At 35.6% G+C, this 14190-nt stretch overlaps 1 protein-coding gene across 1 annotated transcript; it reads right to left on the bottom strand.

Annotated features, from left to right (window-relative positions):
* Positions 1-7778: 7778 nt before the first annotated feature.
* On the bottom strand, positions 7779-8198 carry LOC308263682 (uncharacterized protein; the record flags this gene model as incomplete). The annotated part of the gene is made up of 1 exon (XM_080696684.1): positions 7779-8198. One exon carries the CDS (start codon positions 8196-8198, stop codon positions 7779-7781), a length of 420 nt encoding a protein of 139 aa, XP_080552810.1.
* Between the last annotated feature and the right edge of the window lie 5992 nt (positions 8199-14190).

Raw genomic sequence — 14190 nt, 5'->3', positions numbered from 1 at the left:
TCTTCATAAAGATTTGTGATTTCACCCCAAAACAACCTTAGTGGTGAATGAGGTCACCTTGGTTTAATCACATCGAGTGACAGAGCACTGATAAGGGAGTCATTCTTGTTTCAGATGGTGTCACATGTTAGAGAGAGTTCTTGTGGGGTGAAGAATTCATGTGTCATGATAAACCATTCACTTCAAACTAACAAGACAGAAAGACCCCAGAGCGTATCTGTAATAATAGTCTTACTAATTTTGCAATACCAGTTTTAAGACATATCACTTTATATACATACTAACCTTCCTACAATTTTAAGTGATAAAAATTACATGATTTTTTAGATGTCATTCTCTCTGGGTTTTTTAAGCTCTCTCTCACTATTGTCCATGGTCGGTCAGGTTCTGCCTTCGTGAAGTCCCTGCTCACATCTATTCCTTTTCTTTATTCCAACACTCAAGTGCAAGCTCACTTAACCATTCAACTTTCAGTATTTGTCTTTTGAGCCTCCTTTCTCTCCCCTTTCAGTGCACTTTCTCATTATTAACTTTTTTTTTTCCCAAGGAGACTTTTCTGTGGTGTTGGTGGTGGCAGGGGTAGTGTGCATGAGTCAATGAGTAAAAGAATGCTGATTGATAAGGAAATAAATAAATGAATAAAAGAAGATGCATGACACACAAATGGAGTGGTGGAGGAGGTGTAGGGAGGAAAGCAGGAGTGGTGGAAGAGGTGTAGGGAGGGAAGCAGGTGGTGGGGAGGAAAGTCAAAGAAGGAAGCCCTGCAGTGAACATGATGTGCATTCACGGAGTTATCAATTGGCCTGGGTAAGTGGAGGGAGCAGGGTGAGAATTAGGGGGAGGTTTACCAAGTGCTGTGTGTATGTCTGTCTTTATCACGCTGAAGTTTGTGATAATGTATGATTGTAATGCACCAACATAGAAAGAAAAGAAAACATTTTGTGATGTGGGAGCGTAATGAAAATTGAACAAGGGATGTTCTATCTCTGAGCTATACCTCCAGTTCTTTTTATTTGTTCTTTTTCCAAGAAGCTCACATTTACTGGTGTGTTATAATTATACATTATAGTGGGAATCATTAAATATTTGTGTATGTATAAAAAGGAATTTGGTCAATTTCATTTCTTAGTACTTTCCCATTATTTTTCTGGGGATGGAACTCAGGGGCATTTGACCTCCAAGCTATACCCCCTACTCTATTTTTTATTCTTTATTTTGAAACTGGGTCTCACTGAATTGCAAAGGGCCTCACTAAGTAGCTGAAGCTGTCCCTGTACAGTGATCCTCCTGTCTCAGCCTCCCAAATGCTGGGATTACAAGCATGTGCCACCATGCCCTGCTCTTCTATTTTTTTTTTTAATTGCAGCATGCTAGCCTTGAACCTGCACTCCTTCTGTCTCAGAAAAACAAACTTTTGAGTTAAATTAATTAAAAACATAAGACTCAGCCAATAAGAAATTATTTCCCAGATCTGATTTGCAATATGCAAAACACCCAGAATATCATGGCTATTGAATAATCAAAATAGATACAAAACACATTTGGATTACCTTGAGGAAATGATGTCATGCAGAGGGTGGGGTATGGCTAAAGACAAGGTTCTTTAAACAGTATAACTTAGATATATACTTATAATAGGCTCTCAAGATTTTGAAATATAGGGCAATTATCACCTCTTTTTGTTCATATCTACCTATCTCCATTTGTATTTTAACTATCATAAGTACTATATACTTTCTGTAAAATTTGTGAAAAATCAATTTTTTTCTCAATGTCTGGCAGGGTGACTGACTAATTTCACTTAGCATAATGTCCTCCAGTTCCATCCATTTCCCTGTAACTGATATAATTGTGTTTTTCTTAATGGCTGAGTAAAATTCCATTGTGTACATATCCCATAGTTTTTAATCCATTCATCTTGCAAATTAGTGCAACCACTTTGGAAAACAGTATAGAGGGTCCTCAGAAGAATGGAAACAAATTTACTAATTTAATATTTTCATGCTCATGCTCAGATCAGATCAATGTGGATATATATATATATATATATATATATATATATATATGTCATGAATTACATAATTTTCTTTCTCTTTGTGTCTAAACACATAGAACAGTGATCAGTTTTCATTGGTATGATTTGAATGTTTATCTCCTCCAAAACTCATATTAAAATCAAATTCTCTAATGTACATAATGCACATTCACAAACATATCAGTCATTCACTAAGCCAAACATGAGAAGAATGGATCAGGGAGGGAATAGGGTGAGAATTGGGGAAGGGCTAAATGAGTGATGTGTGCATGTATTGCCTCTACCATCTTGTATCTCATTAAGATGTACGACTACAATGCACCAATTAAAAAAAAGAAAAAAATTAATTGCCATGTGTTGGTATTGGAAAATGGAGCCTTTATTAGGCATTTAAGTCACAAGGTAGCAATATTTTTAATAGAACAATACTGTTATTGCATAAAGAAGTGTATTAATGTGGGAGTGGGTTTATCCTTTCAGGCATGCATGTTCTCTCTTTCAGATATGTTAAAAAGTAATTGTGTTCATTATAAATTATATAATATCAGATACTCTAACAGCCAGCAAAAGCAGGCTAAAATACCTACTTGCTGAATAAACCATTCTAGATAAAAATTATGTCTTTTCTTTTAGTCTTTTTTTATTTTATTTTTGAAACAGGGTCTCACTGAGTTGTGAAGGGCCTCACTAAGTAGCTGAGGCTGCCCACGAACCATGATCTTCCGGTCTCAGCCTCTTAAATTCTGAAATTACAAGCTTGTGCCACTATGCCCAGCTAAAATCATGTCTTTACTGAGCAGTCTCCAAGTCTGCACCATAGGCACCGTGGCCCGACTGACTTTTCTACTCTTTGTAATTTTATAACTGATCTTTACTGGACCTAACATGGCCTATATTTCTAAACAACGTCTTCTTCTGGTCAGTTTGTTATGACTGACCCTCTACAACAATTATGTACAGCAGAAATATGCTATGAAGCACATAGAGAAATGTAAATGTTCCACACTATAATTTGAAATCAAGACTTTTGATGCCTCCTGAATGGTTCTCATTACTAAGAATTGCTTTGGCTATTCTGGGTCTTTTGTTTCTCCATATAAATTTAGGATTGATGTTTCTAGGTCTGTGAAGAAGGTATAGTGATTTTCATAGTGATTGCATTGAATATGTAAATTACTTTTGATAGACTGGCTATCTTGATAATATTTTTCCTGCCTATCCAAGAGCAAGGAAGATATTTTCATCTTCTAAGATCTTTATTTTCTTTCTTTAGTGTCTTATAATTTTCATTTTAGAGGATTTACCTCCTTGGTTAGATTTATTCCTAGGTATTTTATTGTGTTTGAGGTTATTGTAAGTAAAATTGTTTCCTGGATTTATTTTTCAGTGGATTAACACTTGGCATATAGAAAAGCTACTGATATTTTAGATTTATTTTATACCCTGTTGCTTTTCTGAATTTTTAATAAGCTCTAGAAGTCTTTTAGCTGAGATTTTGGAGTTTTCTAATTATAAGATATGTCATCTGCAAATAGAGATAATTTTAGTTCTTTTTTTCCTATATGAATTCCTTTTGATATCCTTCTCTTGCTTTATTATTCTGGTTAGAGTCTTGAGTATAGTGTGGACATCTCTCAGAAAATTGGGAATGTATCCACCATATAATTCAGCTTTACCACTCCTGGAAAATATTATACTAATATACATGCATATCCATGTTTATGGCAACACAATTCCCAGTAGCCAAATTATGGAATCAATCTAGGTATCCATCAACTGATGAATGGATTATAAAATAGTGGGATATACACACAAAAGAATTCTACTCAGCAATAAAAAAACCCACAACAATGACATTTTCAGAAAAATGTGTGGATGTGGGCAGCATGTTAAGTGAAATTAGCTAGTCACAGAAAGTGAAGGGTCATATGTTTTCTCTCGTATATAAAGGGTAGAAGTAACTGGGATACCAGAGGGATTTCAAATAATGGAAGTAAAACTCCAATGGGGTTTGAAGGGGGTCTAAAGGAAGGGGGTAGGAACAGAATCAATGAAGAAATCACGTTCATGTTCATATGTGAGAATACCAAAGTCAATATCAATATCCTCTATAGGGAAAGTAGGAGTGTACCACCGAGTGCTGTGTGCACGTATGTTCCTATTACAATGAAGTACATTATGATGTGAGATTATAATGTACCAATAAAAGTATAAAAAAGTAAAAGATCCATTGGCCACACTTAAAGACTTTTAAAAATAGGTGAATTCACGTCATATCATATTTTATTTAATCTAAATTCTTCAATATATTCTGTTAGAATAAAATCAAAATTTCTAAATAACTTGATATCTAATGTGTATTGCACACTTCATTTTGGACTAGTCACATTTCACGTGCTCAGTTACCACATCTGGCTAGTGCCTAACACATTTGAAAGATGTCTAAGAATTCGACTAGCAGTATGGTCATTGATTAAAATTTTCCCATTGGAGCTTATTACTCTAGCAATAAACTTTCAGCTTCTTTGCTTCTTTCTCTAAATTCTTCTGCCTTGGAGTATATTTTCTCTCTCACATAACTTACTAATTCCACCTCATCCTTTATAGCCTTTCTTCCATATCATTCTCTTTGGGAAGCAATTTCTGCCTCATGAGCAGCTTTCTTCTTTACATTAAAATTTTTTCCTTTTCAATTTATTCTTGGTCACACCATCACACCTGCAAGAAAACTTGCTATACTGTGATTGTGCTAGATGCTGTTTTGTGTTCAACTGAAGATTTTGAACTTTTATAAGATTTGGCCAATTGTTCTACCTTTTCTCTACACTAATTGTAGTACATAGCTAAAATGTGAATTTTAAGTTTTGTTAAGAGACTGAGAGAACACATAACTGATTTAGCAATTTAGAGCCTTTACAATATACAACAACCAATCAACAAAAAGCATTGTGTATTTTATTATAAAGGAGCTCTGAAGCTTAAATCATTTGTGATTCCAGAATGTATGATCCCAGTAGAAACAAACTTCCTTCCATCCACAACATGATTAGATATAGGAAACTGAATATTAATTTTTCTACCCTTTACCAGGCTCATTCTGTGTGCCCATGTGCATGCATATACATGCACGCGCGTGCGCACACACACACACACACACACACACACACACACTTTAATTTTATGATGCCTGTCTCATATGAATTATCACCATTTTCTCCTTTCACATAAGCTCTAAGTCTCAAATTCTCACTGCCTAAAAGAATCACAACATTTCAGATTTGGAAGACACGTTAGTGCCAGTTGGTACAGATTCTTCCCTAGATCTATAAATTATCTTACTCATGCCTGCTGAATGATACCTTTCCCTGTTACAGAAGTCTTCAATGACAAGGAATATAATGAAACAGTAAGTTAGATTTTCAAAGAGATGTAATTATTAGACTTCCCTTCCATCATTTGCAGGATTAGCTTGGGAATTATACAGAGCACAGTCAATCTTCAGATCTGGTTTACAAATGTGCTAGATGTAAAAAAAAAAAAAAAAACCTTCCTGTTCTTTGAGAAAAACTCTGAGTCACCATCAGTTAAACAAATTTTATCCCAGCCACACCCTCAATGGAGAGCTGACTTGATTGCAAAGCCAGATTCTTTGGAGTTTGATAGCTTTAGGGGCCTCAGAGTCAGCATTGGGCAGTGGTTGCTTCATGGGGATAAGATAATGACATAGCTATTATTGCTGTTTGAACATGATTGTTTTCAAGTCTAAAGTGTTGCTGTTGTTGTTATACAACTTAAATGGTAGAGCTCTAGATAATTAGCTAAAAAAAGATTAAAGTCTTGACCCCCAAAAAGTGCTCCCTGCATTTCAGAATATTATAGCAACACATGCATATCCATCTTTATACACACAATTCACAATAGACAAACTCTGGATTCAGCTTAAGTATACATCATCAGGCAAATGGATTATGAAACTGTGGTATATTCACACAATGAAACTTTATTTAGTCATAAAGAAAAACAAAGATATGTCATTTGTAGAAAAATGGATGGAACTAAAGAACATTATGATGAGTGAGATTAGTGAGGCTCAGAAAATAAAGAGCCACATATTTTCTCTCAGATATGGAAAGCTATAAAACTTGGGAAACAAATGAGACTTCAGATACATTAAGAGAGATGCCAGTAGAATCATGGAAGTAGATTTGGGGAGGGAGAAAGAAAAGAAAAGGAAGACTTAATGAAGGAAAACGTTCAAATAATCCTATCTACATACATGAAGATTCAATACCAATTTCAATATTATGAAGGGCAAATGGGGGCTTGGGTGGAAGCCAGAGGGAAATGTACCAAGTACTGTATGCTTGCATGTTTCTATCACACTAAATTTCTATATGATATATAACTACAATGCACCAATAAAAGTATATCTAAAAAATAGTCAACGGGCAGCTAAACCAAGCTTTTGAATCCTGTTGCCATATCTATACCAGTAGAACCCCACTTAAAGCACTAGTGCTGGCTGTTTTTCAACTAAAAAGAATGGTACCCTATCTTCACATTCCAAATTAATGAACTTCTCCTTCCTCTTTATACTTGCCATTGAACTTTCCAATCTCGCTTTGCTCTTGGGTATTGTATTATCAGTTCAAATGTCACAAGTTCAAAATTTCTTCCTGGACAATTTAACACAAAGATCCTCACTCTCTTTTCATGAAGATAATTCATTCCCTCCACTAATTATTTGTGCAAATTTATCACACTTGTTACATGTTTTGTTTTCTTTTTTCCTATTACAATGTAAATGTTCCAAGAGCAGAAAACATGTCCATAATTTTTCAACTGTGTCTTAAGTGTCTATGATGGTGCCCATTCAAAATTACCCAAAATATTTGTTGATAAAGTGAATCCAATTTCTTATCTCAACTTCAATATATGAATATAAATATACTTTTGTTTCCACTGGTTATATATTATATGATAATATAGATTTTCTTCTAAATTACTTTTTTATTTATGTTTGATTCCTCATGACTAACACTCTTACTGACTGTTTTCTCAGGAATACTTGAAACCATGTCTTTCATTCTATCACTTTTTTGAATACCCAGGCCATATCTTTCCCTGGGACTTTTGTCATAACCTCCCACATAAGTATCAGTCTTTTCTTCTTCTTCTCCATTTGAGATAGAATACTATTTTCAAAGGACACTTCTGAAAATTCTCCTTGTTTTTTTTTGTTTTTTTTTTTTAATGTATGAGGGCCTGAGAATGTGACACATGAAAAGAAAGGAGCTATTGATGATAAAAATCGGAAGAAACATGCATTATATCAAGATAGCACCTAAACTTCAGGAGACAGAATGTTAGCCCACTTTTCAAGATAGACCAAAATACCTCAGAAAGTAGTTCAAAAGCAAGTACACACAGATGTCGTTGAAGCAAAAAAAACAATTTATTACAAATAAATGACTTCTTCAACTGCAGATGCTATGGTCATAAACATAGCCATAACAAAATCAGAGATTAAGGAAGTAAAATATAACAATTGGAAAATAGGGAGAGGGTACCACAGATCCTAAGACCACAGAGGTGCCACCCTAAGAAGTGTGCAGCTTTAGATCAACAACTCTATTAAGCACATAATTTCCTGATTGTAGAAATCTTGGGGATGGATCCTTCATGAACGGTTATCTTTTAGATGTGTAATTTCAGAAGCAAATGGTCCTGTAAGAGTGATGTTTTAGCAGCAGGAGGAATAGCATCTTCTGTAGCAGCATGGCCGGGAGCCACAGCAGGAGCCAAAGCCACTGCCCCAGCCAGAGCGGTATCCTCCATATCCATAGCCACAGCCTGAGCCAAATCCACAGCCATAGCCAGAGCTGTATCCACTGCCAGAGCCACAGCCGTATCCGCCATATCCACAGCCACAGCCGGAGCCATAACTGCCATATCCGCCATATCCGCCATATCCACAGCCACAGCCGGAGCCATAACCGCCGTATCCGCCATATCCACAGCCACAGCTGGAGCCATATCCGCCGTATCCGCCATATCCGCCATATCCACAGCCACAGCCGGAGCCATATCCACAGCCATAGCCGGATCCAAATCCACTGTATCCACAGCCGTAGCTGCAGGAGTTACCGTAGTTGGAACACATGTTGTCAAAAGGAGAGAGTTCTGGTGGGTTGAAAGAGGATGTTTCTGAAGTGTGGCTTGTCTTCTACTTCCCTGGGACCTTTATATACTCTCAGTAATTACTAGAACATTCCATTCATTCTCTGACCTAGTCAACAAATATCTAAACAACTATTTTGTACAGTCACTGTTGACAAATCAATAATGGTTTGCCTAAAATTAGCTCATTATTTTGTAAACTTTTTTTATTTAAAGAATGTTGTCTTAATTTGACTGCTCAAGGTCAGTCAAATCATGTTTCCAAGTATAAAATTGTCTTGATTGCTTGATTGAGGTACAGGGGATGGAATCCAGGGGGATTCTACCTCCAAGATATGCCCCCATCCCTGTTTTTTTTTTTGCTTCCTGCATTTTGTATCTATATAAGTAATTGCCAATGTTGAGCATTTTTAAGACATAACTAGCTTTATTTGGATGATGAAGAAAAAAAAAGTCTCACTTAGACCAGAAAACGAAGCCTCTTCTCCAATGCAAATTTTATCAGAGTTTTGCAAAATTCATCCATGTCTATAATATGAATAAAAATAATAGTTCAGCCTAATTTACCAGGACTTCTCTGGATTTTTTCATGATTGATGATTCTTGCATTGGTCCAGATGAGTCACAGTAGTGAGCTTTGGTCAGACACATACCTACTTAACATTTTAGAAAAGATACAAACTTATAATCCTAATACTTGGCAGGCTGAGACAAGAGGACAGCAGGTTTCAGGGAACTGTGCAAGAATTTAGTTAGATGCTATTTCAAAATAAAAATAAAAGGGTTGGGAGTGTATTAGAATACCCCTGGCTTCAATCCCCAGTGCCACAATTATTTAAATGTTTTTAATAAAGAAGTGAGGCATAATGTTGAATGCCTGCAATATCAGCACTTATAAGGCTGAGATAGAAGAATCACAGATTCAAGATCAGCCTCAGCAATTTATCAAGACCCTCAGCAACTTAGTAAGGCGCTGTGTCAAATTTTTAAAAAAGGGGGCCTGGGGGTATCGCTGGGAGGTAGAATGCCCTAGGTTTGATCACCAGTAGCAAAATCATCATCATCATAATAATGATGAAAAAAAGAATAGATATCAATTTAGCAGAAGTAAAGTGCTGCACAGGTTGGAGCAGTATGCTTTCCCCCGTCCTTTCTCCACTTTCTGATTCTTCCATGGAACACAGAGATACCAGCAGCATTTTTGTGCAGTAATATCCTATATGAATAAAGTAAATGGACAAATTCCTGCCCCACTTTGTTAGTTTTTGCTTACAGTTATACCACAATTTTAGAAAAATTTATTCTTAAAACACTTTAAATTTCCATTGAAGAAAATACTTATAAACTCCAAAGATAATTGGTTCTTGAGGCAAGCTTAGAAAGACCATATTCTTCTTAAAAAAATGCAAAGGGACATACTCAGGTTTCCTGCCTCCTGTTCTCTCTAATTAACACCAATTTCCAGCCTTTCTTGTACCCCTAAAACCTAGTCCTGGAGCTCTAACCCTTTACATTGAAAGAACAGGACTATAGTCTATTTACCTGTATGCCTACTTCTAACTAAAATATAAGCAATTTTACCCAACTTACTATGAAAAACATATGTCCTTTTCTACACTGAGTTTGTTCTTATCACCACAAACAGTTTTAAAATGTGCTTCCCGGTTTTTGTTGATTGCTTTGTTTGCTAGGTCCTCTGAACAAGTTATTGAAATTTCACGAATAGTAACTGAGCTGATGCCATGGAAACACTCTGACTTTGCAGCTGGAGGTTCCCAAAGACACATGATCATTGCCTCAGGGTGAAGCATTGCACAAATCAAGTGGCTCCCCCGAAAGGCGGAGATGTGGTGCTCCTCTCAGGGGCCACCCTATCTTTTCACTGCTTCTTCTCTGGATTTTATCTTTTTCATATTCAAAAAGATTAAAAATAATTGAGCCATTATTACAGCTATATCAATGATTCTCAATTATGGATGGTTTTGCCATCTTGTAGATATGGTTAAATATATATTCAGTTGTCATGATTTGAGTGTAGGAAATGCTACTGGGCATGTGGTGGTAGAAACCAAGAATGCTCATAATCCTACAAAGAACAGAACAGCCCCCAAACACAAAGAAACATTTGGTCCAAAAATGTCAATAGTCATAAATTCTGATTTATAGTTAAGATTCTATAAATAGATTTATTTGAAGGTGTCCAATCCAAACATACCATTTCTTTACCCAACATCCTACCTTTCTATCATGAAACATACAATAAAAAAGATAAAGTAAGACATGCATGGTGGCAAGTGTCTATAATCCCAGTACTTGAGAGGCTGAGATAGAAGGTTCAAAGGTTCAAGGCCAGCCTTAATAGCAATTTAGCAAAGCCGTGTTTTAAAATTTTGAAAAAATAAATTTAAAAAAAAAATGAAGGTACTTCTCAAAAGTAGGATATCCCTGGGGTCCATTCCCAATAACACATACACACACACACACACACACACACACACACACACACACGTAAAGTTGATATAAAACATGATGATTTTTATTTTCTTTCTTATTTATTCATTCATTTTTACTGATCATATTTGCCTGGATTTAACTTAAATCATCTGTTTTTAAATTAGGCAGAAACCAGCCTCTCAGTTAATTTTTTCTATAATGGATATAAAATCCACCTTGGAAAAGAATATAAACTCAGGAAGATCATTCCTTCTATCAAATACTGGAATCTAGAAGATGGAATAAATGGTGCCTTATCAAACACTTTTAACAGGGATTTTACAAAGCTGACAATTTCATTATTTGATAACCTTCATTATAAGACATTTAACTTCTATTGAAAAATCTTTCTACCTATTTTTCTGATATGGATTTCTGGTCTTATCTGATCACTGTGCTATGATTCATTCCTAACAATAAGAATAAAAAAATCACCATTGCGTTTTACTTTTCCTTTTTTTTCTTCCTTGAATTTTCAAACTACAAATTCTACTTCACAAATTAAATAGACCTTTTGCTTTCCAATACCACTGCCAACACCTACTTCCAGAAAACAATACTCCTGAATTATAAATAAGGTCTACTGCGTTTCTATTCAGAACTCTGGATATTAGTGCATAAAGGAAAATACAGTTGTTACTCTATGTATCCTTGTATGAGCAGGTCTAAATATATATCTAGCATATAATTTGTACTTAATATTTTCTTAATAAAATAGAAATAATATTGATGCTTAAGACATGTGTTTCAATGCCAGTCTGCCACTTATAGGACATTTAGATATATGCTTATATTTCACGAACATCCATTTATTCTTTCTAAAATAGAACTTAAGCATTTTATGCCAACATTTTTATATGTTTTCTGCCTATTCATTGCTTTTGGAAAAAAGCACACCACACCACAGTTTTTAATTCTCATCTATAATAGTTTTTTAAACATCCATCATTATTTGTACTATACAAAAATGCTGATTTTGTCAATTTTTTCTTTTAATTATTATTGTTATTTTATTGGCGCATTGTAGTCATATAACTTTAGAGTTTAAAGGATATTTGTGTATATATATTCTAATTAAAACCTTTTTATGATGAAAAAGCAAAATCTTTCAGAAAGTAAATTACTCTCCAAGTGGCTTTTGTACACTTTTAGGGAGTCACTTTTTTGAGATACTTGGAATGGAACCCTGGGGCATTCTACCTCCAATAAACACCCCCAGCCTTATTTTTTTATTCTGTATTTTGAAACAGGGTCTCACTGAATTGGAAAGGGCCTCACTAAATAGCTGAGGCTGGCTTCAAACCTGTGTGATCCTCCTGTCTCAGCCTTCCAAATGCTGGGATTATAAATGTGCACCACCACACCTGGCTCGGGAGTCATTTTGTATTATATTTTTTTTTTACCAAAATGTCAGTGTCAAATATATTTTATTGGGCATTATATCATATGTATTTTCAAATTCAGTAATTACAGAATGACTATTTTGTATTATTCATAGAGCATATCACTTGAGAACATGTTTAGATATCTACCATGGGAAAATATATCATGTGATGGTATTTGAAATTCCAAAAGAGTTAAAGACCATCCATAGTTTAAAAAGTATTTTATTTTTAGAACTATGATGCTTTGGTAGCTTCACTAACTACTACTTTATAGTAAAATATTTTAGTCAAGATTAAAAATTTATTAGTAAATCCTCAATATCCACATAAAATATATTCTAGAGACTGCCATGACTCAAAATGTACATTCAAAATATACTCATAGTAAGCCGGGCGTGGTGGCGCACGCTTGTAATCCCCGCGCTTGGGAGGCAGAGACAGGAGGATCACGCAGGTTTGAAGCCAGCAGCGCGCGCTGGCTTAGGAGACCCTGTTTCCAAACAAAAATGTAAAAATAGGTCTGGGAGTGTAGCCCGGAGGTAGAAGGGCTTCCAGGAACCCCAGTACCACCAAATATATATATACTCATAGTATAGTATGAGTGTTTTTGGAGGCTTCCAATTCCAAAAGTCTTCTAGTCTACACTATCATTTAAGAATGAGGAGAATGCTATATGGTGTGCACACTTGTAATCTCAGTTCCTTGGGAGGCTGAGGCAGGAGAATTTAGTGAGACCCTGTCTGAACACAAAATTTTAAAAAGAGCTGGAGATGTATCTCAGTGCTCACATTGTGTAGGATATTTGAGTCCCTGAGGTCAACCTTCATCACTGTAAAGGGAAAAAAAATGAAAACTTTCCCTCTGAACAAACCATCTGTATCGTGGCTTGTATCTTTACACACCTTATCTCAATACATCCTCACAATCTAGTGAGATGAATAGGACAGGTAGTTGAGAACTAGTGTTTGAAGAAAACAGCCAAGGCTCAGCATGATTAAGCAACTAGCCTATAGCCACACAACCGCTGGACATCATCTGGCATGTGCTCCTTCCGGCCTGTCTCTCTCCTGCTCACTAATAAGGCATGTGCTTTCTAGAAGCTTCTCTTAGAGTAAGAGAGGCTTGGACTTCCTCTCCAGATCTGGGTGGTGATTATGGGTTTCCTAGTCATGGTCATAAATGCATAAGAATATGCGTACTACTCCTGCCCGACTGCCTCATTGCTATTTACACTTCAGGCCTTCATACGAGTGCCCCTCTTCTTGTAACTCTTTCTTGACTCACATCATGAAATAATTCTTCTGTATTATATAGCTCTTATATGTGTCCTATGATAACAGTTAATTCTATTTTTGACCTTATTATCTAACTCCTACAAAATTATGGATTCACTGAGGACTGGGCCTATATATTCACTGAGGACATGGGTAGATAATAGTTAAGTAGGTAGGTAGGTGGATAGAAGAGAGAAAGGGAGAGAGAAAATAAAGAAGAAAGAAATAAAAAAAAGAAATAAAATAGAGAGGGAAGAAAATAGGAAGATAGATGACATAAATAGGTAGATGATAGATTAAATAGATAGATGGATAAATAAATGATAGATAATAGATAGATAGACCACAAATTATACTACAATATGAGCTTTTATGTCTTTTCTCAACCTCTAAATTGCATAGCAAATCCTTTCTACTGAGTGTCCAAAACACCTGATTTTTATTTCAACAAAAAAGTATTGAGAATTCACACCAGCCTTATCTTTCCTCCTATTTTTCTAAGATATTTACAGCATGAAAATCAGGCTTTTTTCTTTATCCCTTATTCCTATTACACATGGGGTAGACAGCAGATCAGAGAATGTCTCTTTTACTCCCTTGTCTCTGCCTGTACCAATATATTTTCTCTACTAGTTAGGCTCAACACTCAAAACTTCTAAGTCACTGTTGATGGATAGTTCATGGAATTGCAAGTCCAGGATGAATATGAGACTGCCACCTGTCTTGGAGTTCTTCTTCTAGTGATCATGCCTGTCTTTCCTATGACCAGGTAGCTTCTATCACACCTATTCCCATGGAATAGCCAATTCAGCTCTCAGGGCTA

This window comes from Muscardinus avellanarius (assembly GCF_963383645.1).
Source record: "Muscardinus avellanarius genome assembly, chromosome: 5".
Classification (NCBI taxonomy): Eukaryota; Metazoa; Chordata; class Mammalia; order Rodentia; family Gliridae; genus Muscardinus; species Muscardinus avellanarius.
Note: the sequence above shows the minus strand (reverse complement) of the source record. Positions and strands in the feature narration are given on the sequence as shown.